General features: G+C 41.5%; 1 protein-coding gene across 2 annotated transcripts in view; it reads left to right on the top strand.

The window, feature by feature from the left end:
• TPD52L1 (TPD52 like 1) overlaps positions 1 to 23,538 on the top strand; it is a 177,440-nt gene that overhangs the window by 147,191 nt on the left and 6,711 nt on the right. Inside the window, exons 4-7 of one of the 2 annotated variants that reach the window (XM_088443067.1) lie at positions 8,813 to 8,914; positions 12,962 to 12,976; positions 14,702 to 14,740; positions 21,444 to 21,504. In XM_088443067.1, coding sequence (XP_088299193.1) covers positions 8,813 to 8,914; positions 12,962 to 12,976; positions 14,702 to 14,740; positions 21,444 to 21,504 — 217 coding nt within the window. The remainder of the gene's footprint in view (positions 1 to 8,812; positions 8,915 to 12,961; positions 12,977 to 14,701; positions 14,741 to 21,443; positions 21,505 to 23,538) is intronic. The other variant, XM_088443068.1, reaches the window with a different exon arrangement.

The raw sequence follows: 23,538 nt of genomic DNA, 5'->3' as shown, positions 1-23,538 counted from the left end.
TGTACATAGAAAACATACATATATAGGTAGCAAACTCTCACCCATGTGCTGTAAAATGCGGTACGATGTGGGGGATGAATACCTCATCACCACGCGGCTCAGAGAGTCGCGTCACTCACATCCCAGCACGCCCACCCCATAGTGACACACCCAAACACCAACAAGAATAAGTCAGTCCCACAGAGGGGAGCGGCATTCGGAATAATAATATAGTAAGAATAGAGGCATACACATGAGCACACAATGCGGGATCAAACTGGGAGAGGTGCATATCATAGTGTAATATGAAATCAGACTCAATGAAATGGGTAACATGATCGGACAATGATCACTAAGCAGGAAGACAATGCTGACAGATGATGATGAAATGGGCAATAAAAGCCAAGCAGTAGTACATTAAAGTATCAAACCACAAACACAGAGAATAAATTACTTCATGAAAAAAATACAATAAATATGCCAATGAAATAAATAAAGAAAAGGTTTAGAGAAGGTTAAAGAAAATAGGATAAAGATAACTGTTCATTAAGACTGAGGAGCTACGCAATTCATCCGATCAAACCATATAGCTTTGCATTGTAATAGGAGTTTCTCCCTGTTGCCTCCTCTCAATAGTGGGGGGTATATGGTCCACGATCTTGTAGCTGAGAGGGTATGTTTTCTTTAACAAAAGTGGCGGGCCACAGGCTGGTCACTTTCTCTCCCATTAAGTGCCAACCTAATGGCCAAGCGGTGCTGGGCCATCCATTCTCGGAACTGGCATACCGTCTTGCCGATATACATCAGTCCACATGGGCAGCGTATAGCATAAATTACGAAAGTGCTCTTGCAGGTAAGTACATGTCTAATATAGTATTTCTTGCCTGAATGTGGGTGAGTAATATAATTCCCCGCTTCCAAATAGTGGCAGGTCCCAGGAATTTATAGCAGCCGGGTTTTTTGACCAGGAAATTGACTGTAGATGTAATGGGAGTAGAGAATCCAGTGATATAGTTTATGACTAGACGTTCTCTAAGATTGGGACCTCTGCAATAACATGACAGGACCCTAGAACTTTTGAGAGGAACAAGACTGGGATCTGAACTGATCATAGGCCAATGTTTATTAACAATATTATGAATCTCCGAACTCCCAGTGGAGGAGGTATTGACTAAAATCATATTTTTTGTCTTATGCTATGTATGTTTCCTTGAGCTCTGAAGACATTCCACTCTAAAAATCGCTAAAGCTTTCTTCATGGCTTTATTTAGGTTATTCTTCCAGTATCCTCGCTGGTGGAATTTATCTCTCATGTGTTCCGTTTGTTTAATTGCTTCCACTTCATTGCTAACAAGGAACTGAGAGTACGGTAGTCCCCTCTTTAGTGCTAAAGGATGGTAACTAGCAGCTTGAAGCGTATTATTGTCCGTGTCTTTGGTGTAAAGATTGGTATCGATGGATTTATCATTCCAATAATTTACAGTGTGACTGATTCATCAATGTCCAGCTCAAACCCCTGGACCTAGAAACATGAAAGAGGAGTATATGCCTTCCATGACATAGGTGCCCACTAAGAAGGGATTTTTGAAATTCAACTCCTAAGGGGGTGAAAAGGGCTAAAATGTTTCCTCCCCTTGTGTAATGTCCTGCCTGACTGCCTCAAAGTTCAGAATTCAAACATCAATTGTCACCCCAAGTGCTGCCAAACATCTGTGGCAGTTGGTATGGCTCCCCTATTTGAATAGTGAGAGGGGACTGTGTTACTATAGAGGTGAGGGAGCGGAATGTGTTATTATACAGATGAGGGAAGGGAATGTCAAATGTGTTACTACGGGGTGAGGGAAGACAATGTGTTACAACAGGGGTGAGGAAGGGAAATGGGTTACTGCAAGGGTGAGAGGGGTTAATGTATTACTCCAGGTATGAGGGAGTGGAATAAGTTACTACAGGTGTGAGGGAGGGATTATATTTGTACACAGGTGAGGGAGGGAAATGTTGAATGTGTTACAATACGGACGAGGGAGGGAAATGTGTTACTATAGCAGTGAGGGAGGGGATGCATTACTATAGAGGTGAAGGATTAAGGTATTACTGGAGTGGTGAAATGGAATAATTAAATATCTAAGGTCTACCCAGGTGAAACTGGGTACATCAGCTAGTACTGTATAAAATAGACAGTTCATGATGTCCTTCCATGCTAATCTGTCTGTATCAGGAAGAACTGTGGTTGGAGTGATCTAGGCACCAAACATTTACAAGCTTTAGCTCCCAGGATGCACTGGGTCTTCCTCCCCACCTCTTGCTACAGGCATTAGTTTTTTGCTTAGTGCGCAGGAGTTCTCCTTATGAACAGGGGACTGCTGTTCGCAGTCCCCAGCAAGTTTGTTTTTTGCCTATGAGCACGCCCGTGCTGCTGCTCTGTCTATGCCCGCCCGCGCCGCAACACCAGTGAGGGAACTGGTGATTTCGGCGGGCGCCAGTGGAGTTGATAGCGCTGGCCCCAGGACTGCAGCCAGAGACATCGTGGATGCAGGTAAGGTGGTTCCCTGCTGGCGTGGAACCACATGGCAGTCCATACCTCCGGCAGTGGAGACCTGGCAGAGGCCGCTGTTGTGAGGAACCACCAGGGATGACTGCTTCCCCGCTAGACCACCAGGGCATAAAATTCTGGTGCCAGTGATAGTAAAAGGTGGCGACCATGTATAGCCAGTGCACCCGGTGGATCCATACAGTCTAGGGAAGGTAAGCTCTCCCCGGCGGACCCTCTCCTAACCCTGGTCCAGAGACTATCTGGGTTGCTCCTCCCTGTTATATGAGATGCCCTGAGACAACTTTCAGGTGCTCTCGGTAGCTGTGAATCTCAGGAGGTTTGGTCAATCTCCCTGTATACCTCTCCTTAGGTGGACAGGTTATACAGAGCTCAACATCCTACTAGGCCTTTGTGCTGTTCGTAGTTGACTAAGAGCTTATTGCATATATATTAATATATATATATATATATATATATATATGAATAACTGTCAGTTATAACTAATCACTGCTATTTCTCCTCATAACCCTCTGCTACAGGTGTGTGGGTTATTTTGGGGATGAACAATCACATTGAATTATATTGCTTTGCATAACATTATAGTGTATTCTTATGTCTAAAGAGAATGAGAAGTAGGAGGCTAAAGCCTCTGTGCTGGTTTCTTGTATGGCCTGTCAGGTGGGCTTGTCCCCTCAGGATTTCATAGAGAATGGATGTGGTCACTGTTACAAGGAGTCACCACATCAGTCCAGCCTACCAGCTCCTGGGCAGGAACCCTCTTGGGCTTCTTTTTCCCAGATCATGGCGCAGGTTGTAAACCGTTTATCTACACCCATGCCGACCCCTACTATAGGGTACCCTTAGCAGCTACAACCTACTATGTTTATTCCTCCTATGCATCTATCCTGGATGGATGTTTATGCCCACTCAGGCCAGAGTATGGCTCCGACCCCTGCTGCATTTCAGCACATGCTGCAAGCAGACAGGCCGGTAGGGCCTAAAACCAGAAGGCGGTCAGCTTCATCCTATCACTCTGTCCAGCCTGTAAACTCTGATGCATCTTTAGATGAGTGTGAGGACATACTCTCAGGAGAGGAGGACCATTTTCCAACAGCAGATGTTCCCTCCTTGATTAGGGCGGTAAAAACTATTTTAAACATAGATAGTGAAGAGCCAGAACCTAGGAAGGCTCTGGTGTTCAAGCGCCAGGGGGTTGTTAAGCTGAGTTTCCTTAATCTGAGCAACTCTCTGAAATTATGGGTGAAGCATGGAGTTCTCCAGATAGACAATTCCATGTTACAAAGAAGGTTACAGCTTTATACCCTTCCCACCTGACGAATGCGCTAAGTGGAAAGTTCAGCCGACTGTGGATGCTCATGTGGCACATCTGGTCAGGAGAGCCACATTGCACCCACACAATCTGCATCCTCCCTTAAGGAATCCACAGATAGAAGACTTGAAGCCTGTCTCAAGGTGATTGCCCGCCCGGCCACGGCCAATGGACAGGGGCACTGGAAAATACTCTTCCAGAGAACAGCTGACAATTATCTCCTATATCAAGGAGGCTGCCTCCTATCTGGAAGAGGCGGCATTAGATGACAATATTCTGACTTCTAAGGCATCAGCTGCCTCAGTTGTTGCTCGCAGAGTCCTATGGTTAAGGGACTGGAAAGCAGATGCAGGGTCCAAGAAGGCTTTTTAATCCCTGCCGTTTACGGGAGACATTCTGTTTGGCACAGAATTGGATAAGATTGTACTGTAGCTACTTTGGCAACTTACAAGGCGGCTGGTCTGCCTTCAACGACTACCCCTAGACCTAGGCAGTCATCATTTCGAGCCTTTCGCCCGCAAGAAAAAGTGAAAGGTCAGTCTTCCTCTAGGCAACCTAGTTCTCGTAAGAGACTGAAAACTAAGAGATCTTGGGCAATCAGACATCCGGCTTCCAGTGGCGTAGTTAGGGTATTTGGAGCCCAGGGCGAATGCTCCCCTATATGCGCAAAGGGGCATTGTCACTTTAAAATGGGGCATGTCAACATGACACACATACCCCTTTCTCGTCACTCTGAACATTCCTTCCATTCAATATGCACCTTAACCCCAGTAGTGCCCCTTATACAGTCCCCCCTATGCAGGCCCCCAGTAGTGCCCCTTGTACAGTACCCCCAGTATGCAATGTCCCCAGTAGTGGTCCCCCTTATGCAGGCCCCCAGTAGTGCCCCTTATACAGTGCCCCCAGTAGAGGTCCCCCCCATTAGTGCCCCAGTATAGATCCCCTCCATTAGTGCCCCCAGTATAGGTGCCCTCCATTAGTGCCACCAGTATAAATGCTCCCAGTATAGGTCCCCTCCATTAGTGCCCCCATTATGAATGATTTTGATTCATGAAGAACTACAAAATGTATATGTACAAAAAAGTTCTGGCTTCTAAGCATAAAACCATCCTAGTCACTTTCATGTGTTGAATCATGTTTTAAAAATCTAGCACTATGAGCTGACATTCTCATATCTACTGACTAGAATCTGTGACACATGGGTGCTAACATAACACAAAGAAACAGCAAAAGTATACATAAAATGTGATGAAACAAAGGGGGAGATGTACTAAGCCTTGGAGAGGAATAAAGTGGAAAGAGATAAAGTACCAATCAATCAGCCCCTAACTGACAATTTTCAAATACAGCCTGTAAAATGAGTTAGGAGCTGATTGGTTGGTACTTTATATCCCTCTACAAGACTGTAGAGGGATATAAAGACTGTTAATTAGATTTTTATGTGTGCAACCAACATAAAATTGGTTGAAAAATTGGGGTATGGTATATTTTGTTGACTCTCACCATGTCGACATGGTCGTAATTAAATGTCAACAAGATGAGAATATCAACAAAACGTCTCTGGTGCTTTACTGGTGACATAACTGGTATGGCGGGCCCAGCGACTACAGCGGTGTCTACTGGGTCCGGCCGTGACGTGTTTATTACTTCCGGTGGTTCCAGCAACGCTTCTGGCAATAAGTTTGACTAACCCTCCCAATAGTGCCTAACCCAAATCTCCTCTCCCATAGCCTAACCACAACTCTCCGCTACCAGTCTGAGCAGAATGTCGGCATTTCACATGTTGACATTGTGCACATGCCAACATTATGCAGATTCTGTCATGTTAAATGTCAACATTTCAACAATATTGACATAGTGAATCTCAACATAATAAACGTCCAACATTATGGATACATCCCGAAAAATTGGAACAAGCCCTTATAGAATTGGCAATTTCTCTTAATTTATCATTTATATTAAATATAAATCCTTATGCCAATATAGATATTTTTTTTGAACAATTTAAACATGAGCTGACAGAGTTGAACGCAAGTCACTTATATGGATGGATCTCGTATGTGTTCGCACTGTGCATGCCCTGGAAGCGAGCGTATGCAGCTCTGTCACATCTCCACTTGTTGCTAACAGGGTGGAATTGGGTGGTAATGGGATGTTAGCAAGTAGACTAATGGCACACAACCACTTGCAAACATCAAAATGACTGCACGAATACAACATTATAATCGTGTAGTCGTTTGCCAGTCTGTGCTGTGTCTACACTGAACGTTCAGTCATTCAGTGTAGGCACATCAATCATCCACTACCATGCTGAACCTGATGTTATTGTCTGGTTGTACAGCATTTTCGTGCAATGATTGATGACGGAAACGACCAGCGGGAGCACGCATAACTGGTCATTTCCGACATAAAAGTGCACGATTACTGAGCGATTGCATGATTACGATGTTGTAATCATGCAATCGCTCAGTATTATCGCTAAGTGGATGTGTGCCTTAAGTTTAAAGAAGGCATGTCAGCAGAATTGTGGTCTAGGCAGAATTGCGCATACAAGGATGTAGTCCTAATGTTGACAGTTACAATAAAGTCAACATGACATGTATGATGTTGACATTCTCGAAATGTCAACATTTAGCATGTCGGCATCTGCAGAAAGTAGACATGTGAACTGTTGATGTTCTGCAGGGATCGGACAGTTTGGGTTAGGCTGCAGGAGTGGAGGTTGGGGTTATGGCCTGGGGGGGGTTAGGGTTTAGTAATATACTCACCAACGGAAGCGCCGCAGGATCTGTTGGAAGTCATGAGGATGTCACTGCCGGACCCAGAACACACTGCTGGAGATGCTGGACCCACCGAACCAAGTCAACACTAGACCACCAGGGACGTTTTACCAACATTGAAATCATGTCCACATTTCATCAGTTGACATGATGAATGTCGGCATGGTCAGTACCAAGCATGTTAACTTGATGAATGTTGACAGAACATACCACAACTGTGCATACGTGTAATTACGCCTGTTATCATACTGATCTTTTGCACCAGGGATAGGGCAGTGCAAGTGATCACTGATAACGATGATTGATATGAAACCAAGTAACAGGGGCGGTCTGACCGCAGTGATGCGTACAACTCGCACACAGGCAAATATAATTCTTTTTCTATATGCACGCAATGCAGGTGCAATTACGGCCGAAACGTTCAATGTAACATCACCCTTAAAATGTTTTAATAACTATAAATATGATAATGATACCAACTAAGGCAATGTTTGAATTGGTGATTATGATCAAAACCCAGCAATAACACTTTTTAGCTGATTACAAGTGGACATCAGCAATGTTTTGTTAGGCGTCCCAGTTGTAGCATTACTAGTAAAAACAGCTACAGTAATTTTGCAATTAAATGGACACAATTAAGCATACGCAGACTCATGCAGATTACAGTGCCTTGATTTAATATCGGTTCGGAAGGCCATGTTTTCTGCAGGACCCATAGTCCGACTGCTCCCTGACAGTTTTCCATAATTCCGGCTTAATTCAAATGTTTCTAATTTGTAAACTTTTAATAGTAAAGAAAAACAAAAAAGCTATGATGTGCAAAGAGAGTGATACACATGAGCGTATCTATATAGTTTTACACAATAAAACCTTAGTAAGAATGTAGGGGGTCGTGGGCTTGTTGAATGGAGAGTAGAAGCAAGGCCTTTGCCACCATGCTTGCTGCCAGTCACACAGTATGCCTAACTTACATACAGTATCGAACTATGTCTATATTTACTGATTAAGCCGGTAGTCCCCAAACTGTGCACTGCGGCTGGTGCTGTCACCGTGGTGCCGTGGCAGCAGGTGTCCTAAAGAGGCCGGTCAGTGTATTTTATTTGTGTAAAATATATATTTTTTGCCATGGGTGGTAGAGCAGTTGGTGGCACGTAGTAGAGTGGAGCTGGGGAGGGGGTTGCAATGAGAGGGGGGAGAGCTGTCACTGTAAAGCAACAGGCAGTGAATCCTGAGGCTGCCTGTTGCTGAACGGGGTCCTATAACGCAGTGTGTTGTGGGATATCAGACAGGAAGTATCTGATCTGATGAGCCATGCTGCAGAACAGCGCTGACTATCACAACTAAAAGTAAGTAAGGGGGGGACATGGAGATGGGCAAAGGGAGAGACATGGAGGTTGCAAGGGGAGAGAGACGGAGGGGGCAAGGGGAGAGAATGGTAGTTTTTCTCTGTTCTTTCTCTCTTTTTTTATTACTTTAAAAAAACAAGACTGCTCGGTAATTATTTAGGGGTGCCTTGAAAAAATTATGGAGACCCTAAGGGTGCCTCAAAATGAGAAAGTTCGGGTACTACTGGATTAAGCTGTTTTGGCATGTTATATTATATACTCTGCAAAAAGGGGTGTTGTATAAGAGTGACAGTATAAAGGTCAACTGGTTCTGAATGTCGACAGTAAAAAGGTCGACATGGTCTATAGGTCAACTATCATTCTGTAGACATACTTGGGTTGAGAGGGTTGAATGGTTGACATTTAACACGTCGACAATAAAATGTCAGTTATTTTAGCCTAACCCTAATCATGAAAAACCAATGTGTCAACATTTTAGTGTTGACACATTACATGTAGACCTTCTGAATGTGTCGACCATTTAACCCTGTCATCCTAAATACCTGTCTATAGAATGATGGCTGACCTAATGACCATGTCAACCTTTTTACTGTCGACATTCAAAACCATTTGACCAATATCCTGCAAAAAGGGCAGTGAGCAAATTAATCCAGTCTTTTGAGGAAATGGATTTATTTCTCTGATGTTTAACATCTATAAGCTTGCAATGAATATCACATATACTTCTACTTTTGGAAAACATGGTTACAAATGTTTGTATTAAAGATTTTGGTACATGGGAAGGTGGAATGCTATCCTTGTAACCTGTTTACGCAGCACTTTGTTACTAATACTGTTTTATTTGTAGGTACAAGAAAACACAAGAAACACTAAGCCAGGCTGGAATAAAAGCAACTGCTGCAATAACAAATGTGGGAAGTGTTATAGGCAAGAAGTTTGGAGACATGAGGTATTTATATTTCTTAAAACATATCTACAATGAATTAATTAAAAGCTGTTTTATGTATCAAGAATGATTTCAGAATTCATACTACACAGGCTCATTTCTATATACAATTTAAGGCTTTTGGTTTGTATTTGCATTTTCTAGAAAATACATGAGGAATAGCAGAGAAGTAGAAGGATAGTGACAGAGTAACCAATGAGTTGCCCAAGTTTCTACAGACACATTATATTGTACAAGCTTGTTTGTGAGCTAGAACTGATAAAAAAAAGATTACGGTTGAGTCACATAACGATAACCAAGGGTTCCATGCAAGGACATTTATACATAGACATGACCAGTATTCAGCTAATGGCACCTTGTCAACTCTCTAGACCTCTCCTCACACCAGAGGAAATTATGCTGCACAGGTTTAAAAGCAACCTGTTTTGTTTCTTATGTCAGATGCATTTCTCAATATATGTATTAGTTCTGTATTTTGTATAATATGTAAGTGTTTTTAAAATAAGCATTTAATTGCAAGAACATATCCAATGGTCACGCAATGTTAGGCACTGCAGTTCCTTGTCTGCTGTACAGTACAATGTGATGCAGTGGCGTAACTATGGTACAGTATTTGGAGCCCATGGCAAGTAGAAAAACAGAACCCCTCCACTCACCACTAAGTATGTGTGCGCGCCGAAGTGGGTGTGGTTTCTAGTCCCTCTGGGAACACTCCTTTCAATTCCATATGCACCTTAATCCCCCTGTAGTAGTGCACCCTTATAGTGCCCACAGTAATGCACCCTTATTGCATGCCCCCAGTAATGTCCCTTATGTAGTGCCATTTATATATTGTCCCCAGTAATGCCCCTTATACAGTGCCACTAGTAATGGTCCCCCTGTGCAGTGCCTCTTATACAGTGCACCCAGTAGTGCACCTTATACAGTGGTCCCCCCTATGCAGTGGCCCTTATACAGTGCCCCCAGTAGTGGTCCCCCCCTATGCACTGGCATCACAAGGGAGTGCCAGCCCCACTGGGTGACACCATCTGAAGGGGGTGACACCAAAATAGCAGAGCTGCTCTGCTATTTTGGCGTCACCACTTCGGATGGTGTCACCGTGATGCCAGGACGCGGAGAGAGGCAGGGAGAGACTGTGGGCTGCCCCAGCACCTGCAGGAGCGCTGGGGAAGCCCACTGTGTGCCTAGAACGGGAGGTGGTAACGCCCCTCCAAGATCGGCACACATAAGGGGCGTGGCTTTACAGATGAGACCACGCCCCTTACTGTGAAGCCACATCCCTTCCGGAAGCGCTCGTCTACGGCATGCAGAAGGACTCCGAGCATCCGTACCAGGTGTCACCAAGGTAGGTGACGCCTCTGCCCCTATGCATTTCCCCTTATACAGTGCCCCCAGTAGTGGTCCCCCCCGATGCAGTGCCCCCTAGTAATCCCCCCCACCTATGCAGTGCCAGTGCCCCTTACATATAAAAGACAAACACACACACAAAAAAACCCCCACTTACCTGAATCCTGATTCCTGCATCCTCCCGGCCCACTCTGCACTATTGTAGAGACGCCATGATGTCTCTCCCATCACCCACTGCGGGAGCCAGAAGGCGATGCTCATGAGTGAGCTCCAGCCCGGATCCGGCCGTGCGTGCAGCAGCCAATGAGAGTCTGACTCTCATTGGCTGCCAAAACAAACACATCGCTGCCGGGTAGTACGAGTGTACTACCCGGCGGCAGTGTTTGTTACTGTGTAGTGCGCACTACACTGGCTTGAAACCAGTGCCCCCCCGGTTCGATCAAGACCACGTGCCAAAAAACATCGCTCCAGCGTCTGAATCAGGCTCTATATGTTGTATTATTAACATCATTCTCATTTAAATGCCCGGAATGGTCCAAGAGTCACAAAAATGTGTGTGCAATAAACATGAGAGCAGGGGCTTAATGTAATAGCCCACTATTTGCGGGAGTCGGTGTGATTCTGGCAACATAGTCACAGATTTAACATAGATTTAAAACAACAATTAGTTTAAAGGCAAAACCAGGTGATTTTGCCTTTAAACTGCTTTAAATCTAACGAATATCTCACCAGCATCGCCTCGGCTCCCGCAAATAGTGGGCTATTACATTAGGCTCTAAGGGATATATTTACTAAAGTGAGGGTTTTTAAAAGTGGAGATGTTACCCACAGCAACCAATAAGGTTCTACTTAACATTAATCTAGCACCTTCTTGATAATAGCTAGAATCTGATTGGTTGCTCTGGGCAACATCTCCAATTCTAAAAACCTGCACCTTAGTAAATATACCCCTATGTATTTAATCACATTTTTACAAAGTCAGTTTGCTGTAGAAATTATTATAAAGCTAATTCAAACATACAAATTTTAGGATCAATGTACCCCATACTTGGTGCTGCTCCCGGCCCCCCAGAAATGCAGGTAAGCCTCCCAGCAGCCGCCGACCCCCCGGCGGTAACCTGAGAAACCCCCGCAGCAGAAGGGGGGGGTACAGTGACTCGACGCTGAATCGCATCATTTTTGCCCCGCCCTTTGCCTCACAATGCCTGTAATATCGGCATTGTGTAGTGAGGGTGGGGTCAAAATGACGCAATTGCGTGGCCCTACCCCCGCTCCACCCACAAATGACAGTAAGTTGTCCAGTCCCGCCCCCTTGTGGCACCCACACCCCCTTGCCATGCCGATCTGGCTGCTCCCTCCCGGAAGGGTCAGCCAGAATATCGGCAACCATGATGTACCCTGTACTGAAGATACTAGAGCTAAGAGTATTTGATTACATATATTGGGCATTATGTACTAAGCATCACATCCACAATGCTGTACTTTGCGCCACTTACCGGGTATATATTGGCGTTAATTATGCCGGTATGTACCTAGACTTGCAATACTAATTGCAAAGGACAGCTCTTCCGATAAAAGCTGTCCTTTGCGATAGAGGGTCTTCCGGGTTTATGACCCAGATTGGATCTCTTTCAGTTAGGAATGCAGAAAGAAGCCCATAGGCTTAAGATGGTGTTACCCACCGGGTCTAAGCTCCGGAATGTATTGCATTCCGGAGTTTGGTGCATATGAGAAATGTTGTCAAACTCCCGAAAATAGCACTTTCGGAGGCTTAACTGCATTTTTACCCATAGTTCATCCCACCCATTATCTTTACTTTATAGTAGGGAGTCCTTCTAAAACATATTAAAACAAGATGCATGTGTGAGATTATTCTCATGTGTTTTACCACTGACATTTATACATTCCATGATGGAACACTTTCTTAATGAGTCATGTGACACACAGGGCATCACCTCTCATTAAATAGAAGATTATATGTTTCATGATTTTTTACATATACAGTATGTGATAAAATGTGTAATATAGTAACAGCAGAATATTGAAATGTATGCAATGGTCTAAATAGAAAATTCTAAGTGGCAAAATGTAGAATGTAATTTAATAGTTTTTATATTTTTACAATCAAGGAGGTTGGACAAGTGGTGGCATGGTATAGCGATATATACTGGCCCACTTCCACCACCTACCGTATGCAGAAGACTCCATTAATTTAAAGCAAAAAACCTGGAACAGCAATATAACATAAAATGTGCCCAATCTGTAATTGCCACCCACATGGCCACAAAATGCTGTATAGGCCATTGGTGTCCAACTAATCTTGTGGATTCACTTATAATACATGTCTAATTTAACACACTGAAGCTATACAATTGTTTAACGATCTCATTCTGCACTGTATCGTGATTTCCTAAGTTTGTCTTTTTCAAAAATATTTGTTACATATTTTTTTCTACAGCAGTTGTTCTAAATTAAAAACTCCAGTTTGCTCAGTCAGCAAATTACTGTATCTGCAAAAAGGAAAGTGTTACGAATGAACTCTTACATTAGCTATCTGGGTATACATGATGGCATAATTCAACCTTAGCGTAGTTAAAGAATTAAGCATAATTGTGCCCGAAGGCTATATGTGCACATCAAGAAAAGTGGATTTTTCCTCATTGTTTCATAACTCTTATCATGCTTTTATTTCCTCTGCTGCAGATCACATTCTATTAGGTAAGAAGCCATTACTCTTATTCACAATAAAAAATTCTCGTTCCAACTCTGCAGAGTTGACAGGTCTACATTAATATTCATAGACTAATCTTATTCAAGATTTGAAAAGCCGTCCCCTCCCCCAGGCAGCATCTCGTATATCCTATAAAGAAATAAATAATTATTATTTTCTTCGTGCATATCACAATTTTATAGATAACGTGTCCAGGCTAGGCACATTATGGCAGTGTGAACATATACATTGCATGGACAATAATGCACTGCAAAAAAATGTATTCCTTATTTAGTGAGGGTAAAGGTGCCTATCCACTAGACTATTTAATTGAACGATAACGATATTGCTCAATCGTTCATAGTTTGCAAAAATGTTTAAAACGACCAGCGATGTGAGCTCCCGCTGGTCGTTTAGACATCTATCATTGGGCAAACATGCTGGACAACCTGACGATAACATCAGGTTCAGCGTGTTTGCAGATGATTGATGATCCTACACTGAACGACTGCTCATTCAGTGTAGGCACATCACAGACTGACAAACGAGTGCACGATTACAACGTCGTAATCGTGCAGTCGTTTTCATGTCTTCTAGTGGATGGGCACCTTAACTGTGTTACATATTATGGTCAGCACCTCATAATTATGTCCTGATGATTAAGTATAATGCACTGAAATATTTTATAAAGAAAAATTTTGTCTTGAGGGTTTTTAAACTACGAATTTGCGACCAAGGGCCGCCGGGAGTGGCCATGGTACTAAGGGTGGACCTAATCCGGGGAGGCATGGCAGTTGCACAGGAGGCGCCGGCAGACATGGGTTAACTTGGGCAGAGCCCCTCCAACATTCCCGGGTAATTAGTACCCATCGCATTCCCCTCTCGGCACCCCTGTTGGGACCCAATAATTATTGTGGCTTACCATTCATTTTCCTCTGCAAACTCAGGCTAATGGCACACAGGACTACTAAACACTAGCAATGTAACGCTGGAAAATTCCCGTGTCAGTAAGAATGTACATAGCTTATAATGGGAGAAAATGCTTGGGGCTAGTGCTGGGATTGGGGGGGTTGGTTGATGGTACTATTTGCCTGATTATGGCCACTTTCCCCATTGCACAAATCCACAATTTGCAGCATGACACAGTGGTGGGTGGGACTATGATGGAATGATAAGCAGCAAATGCCATAATTCCCTCCCACATACACTTCACTACAAAAGTGGGCAGGATCGGAGAGTTGCTCTATTCTCACAGGAGAACCCCCTAAATGTGAGAGTCTTCTGGACAACCATGGAGCGTAGGCAGATAGGTTTTTGTGTACTATGAACAATTTAAATCCTAATCGCATCCTTGTTACAATTACAACTTTCCACAAGTAATCATATAATTTTACATAAGAGTAATCATTACTTTTTCACGCTCTGCCTATAAGTACATACAAAATAGTGATGAGGAAAGTGACTGCTGAAAGCAGTAGTTCCTAATTCTAGGTGGTGCTGTAACTGAGCACTGTGTTCTACATGCTATTAATATCACCTGATCAGTCTCAACCAAAAAGTAATATATTTTAATATTAATACCATTTTGTACAATTTAATTGGACCCATCTGCCCACTTGCTTTGTGCATAATGTAAATTGACATTGCCGTAGCGACAGGCTTAATGTATTCAGATAATCTGTATGCAATGTATAATTTTGTTGGTTTCTTCCCAAATTGCTGACACATGGCAGCTATTCTATTCGCCACTCTATGAGTATGCCAGCCATGAGGTAACTACACCATTCTTATGTCTTTTATTGCTGTGGGTCTGTGTCTGCTTTACTGTGCTCACACCCCAGGCCTACATTACTAATGCTGGGCATACACGGCAAGATAAAATGCCTGTCAGATCGACAGACATTTTATCTGTCCGGCTGCTAGCCGCAGATGTCGCCGGCATACACTGTGAGAGAAATCTCACAGTGTATAGCCCGACATCTGCGCTCCGCCCCCGGGGGAGGAGACATTTCCCTGTTCCTTCCGTAGGAAGGAACACAGGAAATGTCTGTCTGTCGGCCGCGCTGGGCATACACTGCCCGATGCGGCCGACAGTTACCGGGTAAATATAGCATCGGACGGGCATGCTGGACAATCCAGCATGCCCGACCGAGCAATATTTAACCCTCGGTCGCGTCCCCCCACGCTACAATTATCGCGGCGATCCGCCGATATCGGGCGGATCGTCCCGATAATTTCAGCGTGTATGGCCAGCATAAGTCATAATGTAGAAATATCACCTGCTGAATAGAATGTATTTAATTACTGTATTTTAGGGACAGAAATCCATTCTTCTTTTGTAACAAAAAAACATGAGCTTCCGGCCTGATGTGAGGTGTTAGCTAATTATTTGTGTTCTGTTGTTTAGGTAATATCTATACACACACAATTCTAAAAACAGATGTCTCTCATTCAGCAACACTTCCACAACAATGGCATTATAACCTTGCTTCAGTGATCACAAGGACAAAAATACACACTAATAACACCAATCACCTCCACAGTGTTAGACAACATAATTGTGATGTGCGAGTTTCCTTTCTTGTGGTAACATGAAAATAAGAACGTTCAATCTATATTTAGCAATGAGAGACATCTGTGCAGACTGCGTTGGAGTTACCATTGAGCATTACTGACTGTATGGATGCGTCACATGTGATGTACGGCTTTTGCACATAAGTGTTGATGCAATGTCTTATCATATTACTGTAAAAATGAACCGATAGTTTTGTGAATACTTCATTAATTGTAGGAAAACCAATTGCTTTACATAGATGGGACTTCTTATTTTTAAAAGGAGATGTACCATATTTACAGTATCAGAAGGGTTTATTTTACTTTAATTTTTTGTTGTTGTCATTATTTATGTAAACATGAGGTACCACACAATTTGTCATTCACACTAATGAGGCCCATACATCTAGCCTGATCGGGGCAATCAGTGAGCCAGTCTAGTTTTTTTTATTTCCAACCAACTTGAAAGAGCTAAATACTATTTAGTACAAGGTTTGGCTATATTCATCCAATTATATTATTTACCTACCAAGTTCTGTAATATGCTTCCAATGGCAACTTTAATGAAATGATGACTTCCAGGAGGAAATTATGACAAATCAATATGTCCCATACTTAGGGGGGAATTCAATTAGCTGCGATAAGCCAGTTTTTCCGGAAAAAATGGCTTATCGTGCGAATTTGTACTTCTCGCTTAATCTTAAAAGCTGCATTTTTTTGTAGGTGCGAATTCTCCATAGCAATAAGCCGCGATAAGTTTTCACCACCTCCTGAGTAGTTGAAAAGTTGAGCAAAACCCATATTTTTAGCTAAAAATGTTGGGACGTGGTTCAAAACCACTAGGACACCTTCATTAATGCCTAGTTAGGCAAAATATATTTTTAATTAGCTTAATTTGGCCAATAATGAAATGTAATTTTTGGGGTGAAAAAGTACAAAGTGCTGGAAAATGGGTTAATTGATGTGGGACATGTATATGGGAGTGCTATATGAATGAGGCAGATATTTAGAGGTGTATTTTGAAAATACTATATACTTAGTCATTTTTACGCACCTCCAATATAAGTAGAACATTATTTTGCAGAAAAAAAACTAAAAAACACTACAAACACCAACTTTAGAGGAGTCAACCGCATAGGGAAAGGAAATGTGTTTGTAAAACTTAAATCCCATTTAATAAAGAATATTTTTGGAATGGGGTGTGTTGCTCACATTTTACACAACAATATTGAAAGTGCCAGTGATGTGATACCATTTGATGTAGAAAAAATTGTATGCAAAATATTTTCATATATATATATATATATATACACACATACACTGTCCAAGTTGCAAGTCTACAAGAGTTTTGTGATTTTGCTGATGTACAGTACAAGGATATTTTACAACATTCAAGGCAAGATGCTTGACATAGTCTCCAGCAATTGACAGGATTGTATCTATGTTTAATGCTTTGAAATCTTACCTCCCTTCCCAAGCAAAGTGTCCGAAAAAGCTGAAAAATTGCTTTGCATCCATGTTGTGGCTTACATTCCTAAAGTGCCCGCTCAAAGTGTTCCACAATTGCATTAAACAAATACAGAACAAGAAAATGACAGCTATAGAACTATTAGCCATTCTCAGCAACCTTGTTCAGAAAAATCGTGACAGAAAAGAGGAACATTTTCTGCCCACAAAAACCCACTCACTGCTACAATTGCATGATGAGGGGAACTTAACCAAAGAATGTTTTCATAGTAGGTGTGACAAGTTTTATGGTGCCTGCGTAAACTATATTGAAAAATCCTACAGAGGGATTAGCCAATTTTCCATGACTTGGGCTTACCTCAAAGGAAAATATAAGTTGGTCTGATGCTAGATCATCTTTAGCAGTTGTTCAGCAAATTTCTTCCATTTAATATTGATGAAGAACACTATTTTGACAAGTAGAAAATAGTTGAAAAGCGTCTTAAACCAAAGTGGATGAAGTGGACTTCTAATTTAGAATCCAGTCTATCCTCAGAAGATAAATGGGTTCATCTTTTAAAAACATTTATTAAGGAAGGAACTGATGTTTCAGTGCTTTCTATTCTCATTACCAGCAACTGACTTTAGTGGAACGTGTTGTGTATTCTCACTTATGAACTCACTATGGAGAAACAGATTAGAGATTGACACAGTAGGAGTCAGTCTAATACAGGTTGAGTCTCCCATATCCAAATGCTTGGGACCAGGGGTATTTTGGATATCGCAAAATTCCGTATTTTGGAATAATTGCATACCATATTGAAATGTCTTAGGTATAGGGCCCAAACCTAAACACAGAATGCATTTATGTATTATATACACCTTATACACACAGCCTGAAGGTCATTTTATACAATATTTTCAATAATTTTGTGCCTCAAACAAAGTGTGTGTACATATATGAAATTCATTAATGTGTCATATACACCTTATACACACAGCCTATAAGTCATTTTATACTTTAGTTTTAATACTTTTGTGCCTTAAACAAAGTTTGTGTGCATTGAACCATCAAAAATTAAAGTTTTCACTATCTCAGTCATGCTAAAAATATTCCGTATTTCGGAATATTTGGATATGGGAGACTCAACCTGTAGTGAAGACTCAATTTGTACAATTTTCCTGTGTGCAGTTTTACCACAAGATTCTTAAGAACAAACAATTGCTGCAACAAATCTATGGTTCATGCAATACTAATTCTCTTAAAGCCAAAATGAAAGCTAGGGAACATAATCATCTACATCATAATGTGAGCTTTAAAAATATTTATTTCTTCAGTAGACACAATTTTTTTAAAAATAAAAATGCATATAATCAGGATAAATAGTGGACTTTAAATGTGCTTTAGATATCCAAACACGACAAAATTCTATGTACAGTCTGTACTTTGTATTCATGGCAATATAATTCCAATATTATTGGGTTTATATAATAAGGTGCATTGCCGATTGACTGTCAGCGGGAACACCATGAATGTATCCCGTTTTTTTATTTTCGAAATATAGCAATCCAAAAGCCAGAGCACCACGCAAACATGGTTAGATCATGCAAACTTCACACAGGGTGGAATCAAATCCATGACCCTAGCACTGTGAGGCAGCCGTGTTAACGGCTGTGCAACCATGCTTTTTTCATTACAGCATATGACCACCAATGAAATTACTTGTTTCTGTAACAGGTTCCACTTGAATGAAATGTGCCAGAAGTGGCTGCCTGAAAACAGTCAGTCAGGATGCTGTGACTTATTAAATTATTATAATGAATATATTACAAAATTGCATAGTAAATTATTTCTAAATTAGAATGTACTTACAAGCCTTTAGTATAAAAAAAGCATTGCCTAACAAAAAAAAGGTATTTCATTCTCACAAACTATTTACAAGACCATGGGGCCAAATGTTATAGTGTGAGAGTTTAGGAAATGTGCAAGTTTTTAGCAGTAAACTCTCTCACTTTTTAAACACAGCCAATGTAATAGAGCCTGAGAACATACAAACTCACATGTTTTTCAGACTCAAAAAACTCTCATCCAGATGTTTTCCCATTTTTAAGACTAATGTAATAGTGTGCGAGTTTACTGCTAAACTCTCACATTTTCTAAACTCTCACTCTATTACATTTGGCCCTACATGTGTCCACACAAACAGCTGTCTATATTTTAGATGGAATAATGGTTTCTGTGGTGTTGAACTTCTAGCAAACCTTTTAACAGTGACAAATAAAAGGTTTCTGTTCAGCTGCATACAGTACATTCTCTATGGGAACTGCTGCCACCATGCAAAATGTGCCAAGAATAGATGCTTGTGAACAAGATAAACGTAATTAATCGATCATTGTCCCTGCCATCATTGTCAGGTGACTCTGTAGTTGAACAAGACATTTATAAACTACTGACTGCTTGCGTGGATCTAGAGTTGCAAAAATGCTATGTTCTGCGAATAGCACAAAACATTATGTTCTATACATCTTTTAAGCAATGCTTTCTGTTTAATCACAAATAGGTGATACAGGTTGCGCCTCCCATATCCAAATATTCAGAAATACGGAATATTCCAAAATACAGAATCATTTTGGCATGACTCAGATAATGAAAAATTAGATTTTTGTTGGTTCAATGTACAGAAACTTTGTCTAAGCACTAATTATTAAAAATATTGTATAAAATTACCTTCAGGCTGGGTATATAAGGTGTATATGAAACAAATGAATTTCATTTCTGTACAAAAACTTTGCTTGAGCCACAAAATTATTGAAAATATTGTATAAAATTACCTGCAGGCTGTGTGTATAAGGTGTATATAACACATAAATGCATTCTGTGTGTATATTGGGGTCCCATTCCCAAGATATTTCATTATGATATGCAAATATTCCAAACTACGGAATATTCCATTATCCAAAATACCCCTGGTCCCAAGCATTTTGGATATGGGAGACTCAACCTGTACAGAAAATAATTATATCTAGCCTGCAGCATAAAGCAGATGGCCCTTTAAACACATACACTAATCAATATGAATTTGGGGTCTTAATCATACTTTACACCAGTGGTTCCCAAACTTTCCTGAATCACTGCGCCCTAGACTATCAGCATTTTTTTCATGGCACCCCTAGGTTAAAATTATCTTATTGAAAAATTCTACAAAATATTATGTAAATTGTGCTTACCCGTCATTCTTACGTTCAGTTATGTGGTGGTGGACAGGGTTGCACGTCTGTTTGTCCACACATTTTATTATTGGCTGCCACCAGCACTGATTTTGCCTATCACATTGACCATAAATAATTTGATTTGGTCCTGAGACACCAACCCATGGCACCCCTGTAAGTGCCATGTGGTACCCAGTTTGGGAACCACTGCTTTACACAAATAATGTACAGTATAGCTACTAAAATGCTAGAAACTACACTCTAATTTTATAGCCGAGAACATAAATATTTAATTAATTTTATGAGGTATATATATGAAGTGATGGCTTGTATCTCGGTGGGTTTGACCTCAAAATTTAAAGCTGCACTAATAAGTGCAAAACACACTGGGGCTTTACACTTAAGGGAATGTTTACTAAATTAGAGTTTTTAGAAGTGGAGATGTTGCCCATAGCAACCAATCAGATTCTAGATTTTATCTTCTAGAGGGTGCTAGTTAAATGTTAAGCAGATGGGCAACATCTCTACTTCTAAAAACTCACACTTTAGTAAATATACCCCTTAATATTAGTGCTGCTTAAAATTTTGAGGACAAACCCACAGAGAAGCAAGCCACCATTTTGTAGCCACATCACACAGAGCCGTAACTAGACTTTTTGGTGCCCTGTGCCAGAAAGAGCATTGGCGCCCCCATCATTTTTCAAAGGGTCATAATGCACCCAAAATAGGGGAATGGCCTCACGGGGAAGGGCCAGGGAAGAGATGGGGGAGGCCAGGAGCTGCTGGGGATTAAATAAGAGGAATCTACAAGTGAGAATGATAATAAACAGAATTTGACAGGCCCACACAGCACCCCCTGCCCTGTGCGATGGCACCGGCCGCACTACCCTAGCTGCGGCCTTGACATCACCTGTTGCATCAGCTTTCCTCATTATATCACTAACCCTTGCCTACTAACCTATTGTAATCCCCATAAGAACTCTAGTTGTGTGTATGGTTCCAATAATTGTGAGAAATGTTGATACATTTTAAACTGTGGAGGATAAAACCGCAAATGTGCTGCCTTTATTACATAGCTACATTTCCTATAACTGTTGATTGTGATTTAGAATTACTTTGTATAAAACAATAATTAGTTCTGTGTCTATAAAATAGCAGAGAGGGTTGTATAATAATGTCTCAGTAATCTCTCAGCTGCTGCCACTCCAGTATTGCGGAATGTGTTGTGGTTTGAGGATTAACTGTATCCTTGTTTTGCTTTCCCAGGAATACTCCTACATTCAAGTCCTTTGAGGAGCGTGTTGAGAACACAGTCACCTCTCTGAAGGTAATAGATTAGCACAATTGGGGATTTCTCTCTCCTGAGTTTAGGTGGTATGATGATAAGCAAACACCTGTTGAAAGGGAATTGGTATGAAATACCGCTGGCCGCATGGTCGGTGGTTCGATTCCCGGCAGCGACAGCCCGACATATGGACAGATCCTGGCAACGGCAGCCCGACAGCGCTGGAAATCCCGATCGTCCTCAGGTAAGTATATACTAACCTAACCCTCCTTAGGGGTGCCTAACCCTAACCTCCCCCCCAAGTTCCTAACCCTAATCCCCCCTGTAAGTGCCTAACCCTAACCCCCCCTTCCCCGCTGCCTAACCCAAAGTTCCCCCCGGGGGTGCCTAACCCTCCCTCCCCCTAGCCTAACCCTAATTCTCCCGGGGGGGTGCCTATCCCTAAGTCCCCCCCAGGAGCCCTAAACCTAACCCTCCCCCCCCCCCCGCCACGGCCTTCGATCGGGATGCTGGGCGCCTGTCTCCCGGCGTCTGGAAAATGACAGGTGTCTAGATATAGACGACTGTCATTTAACCCACGCCGGGATAAAGCAAACGGGAAGCCGGCTGTCGGGATCACGCAGCCGGTTTCCCGATTGCATCCCCTTGAATGTAGTTGAAACTGAAGTTGAGGAAAGAGGATTGCCAAATAATCCATTTAAAGCCAAACAATTAAATAAACATGCTGTGTTGCTGTTAGTTCAGATGCAAGCTGAAAACCTCAATTCTAGGAGTTGATGCAACATGCATCCATTCTAAACTAACAGCAAAGCAGCCATCCCAGCAATAAGTATACTACATATGTATTCTGTTTTGAAAGACTGATTAGACAAATCTATGGAAAAACTGTTTAAGGCAACTCCATATGAAGCCAACATGCAAAGTTTTATGATGCATACACACGGTCCGACTTGCTAGATCAACGATGAACGATTTCACCAACGATTTTATGAACGATGAACGACTTCTGACAGTATTAAAATGAATGTAATCGTCCAAATCTGACTGCAAACACGTCAAATATGGTTATCTGACATGCGGGAACGCGCATCGTTCATCGTTGCAGGCCCACATATCAGATTTTCTTTCAGATATGAACGATTTTTAAAATAGTTATTGTTCAGATCTGACACAAAATCTGACCGTGTGTATGCACCATTACACTTCTGATCAGAAATATATTGAATAACTGAACAGAAAAAATCAACATGTTCTACGTTAATATACAAATAAAGGTTGAGTTATTTACCTGTAGCTAAATGTTGAAATTAAAATAATAGATATTTTCTTAAATGATCTGAGTATTTATATTGTATACATGTATTATAGTCTTCTGCATCTAATAAGGATATCGCTTACCCTGTTTCTCATTAGTGATAGGTTTCTGGTATGGGAGCCGTTTTATTAATATACCTGAAATTGTGGGAAGTCATCTCTTTCAAACATCTGGACAGAATTCCGCCTACTAACCTTAATGTGGACAGTGGACTGCACTTGACAGACATTGTTATTCATGTTAATACATTTAAAACAGCTTAGTGATTAACTGATCAACCATGTAAAATCTAACAACACATGAAGGTTACATATGAAGGTTGTGTGACTGCACTGCAATTATAGTAGCTCACATCCATTCTGCATTGCATTTAAAAAGAGATAAAAAAAACAAGCTGCAAGTATGCATGTACATTCATTTACATGAACAATCTGTTAAATCTCGGGCTGCCTGATTTCATAACAAATAAAAATGTATTCTCTGCAATAGAAAAAAATAACACAATTATCATGCTTTTTTATGTTTGTGCAGGCAAATCTTCATAAGTTATTTTTTTCTTGTTTTCTGTAATAAATAATTTGCATTTGTAACAAAATTGATCTAGCAAAGGGGTAAGCAACCTCTAGCACTCCAGTTGCTGTAAATTACACATCCCAGTATGTCCTGTTACTGTTTTCACCCTTAACAGCAAAGCTGTGGCATGGCATGCTGGGAGGCTTAGTTCCACAGCAGCTGAAATGCCAAAGTTGCCTTCCCCTGAT

This window comes from Taudactylus pleione, unplaced genomic scaffold, assembly GCF_031769625.1.
Source record: "Taudactylus pleione unplaced genomic scaffold, aTauple2 ptg000326l, whole genome shotgun sequence".
NCBI classification, from domain to species: domain Eukaryota; kingdom Metazoa; phylum Chordata; class Amphibia; order Anura; family Myobatrachidae; genus Taudactylus; species Taudactylus pleione.
The sequence above is the reverse complement of the archived record's forward strand: the minus strand, read 5'-3'. Positions and strand labels throughout refer to the sequence as shown.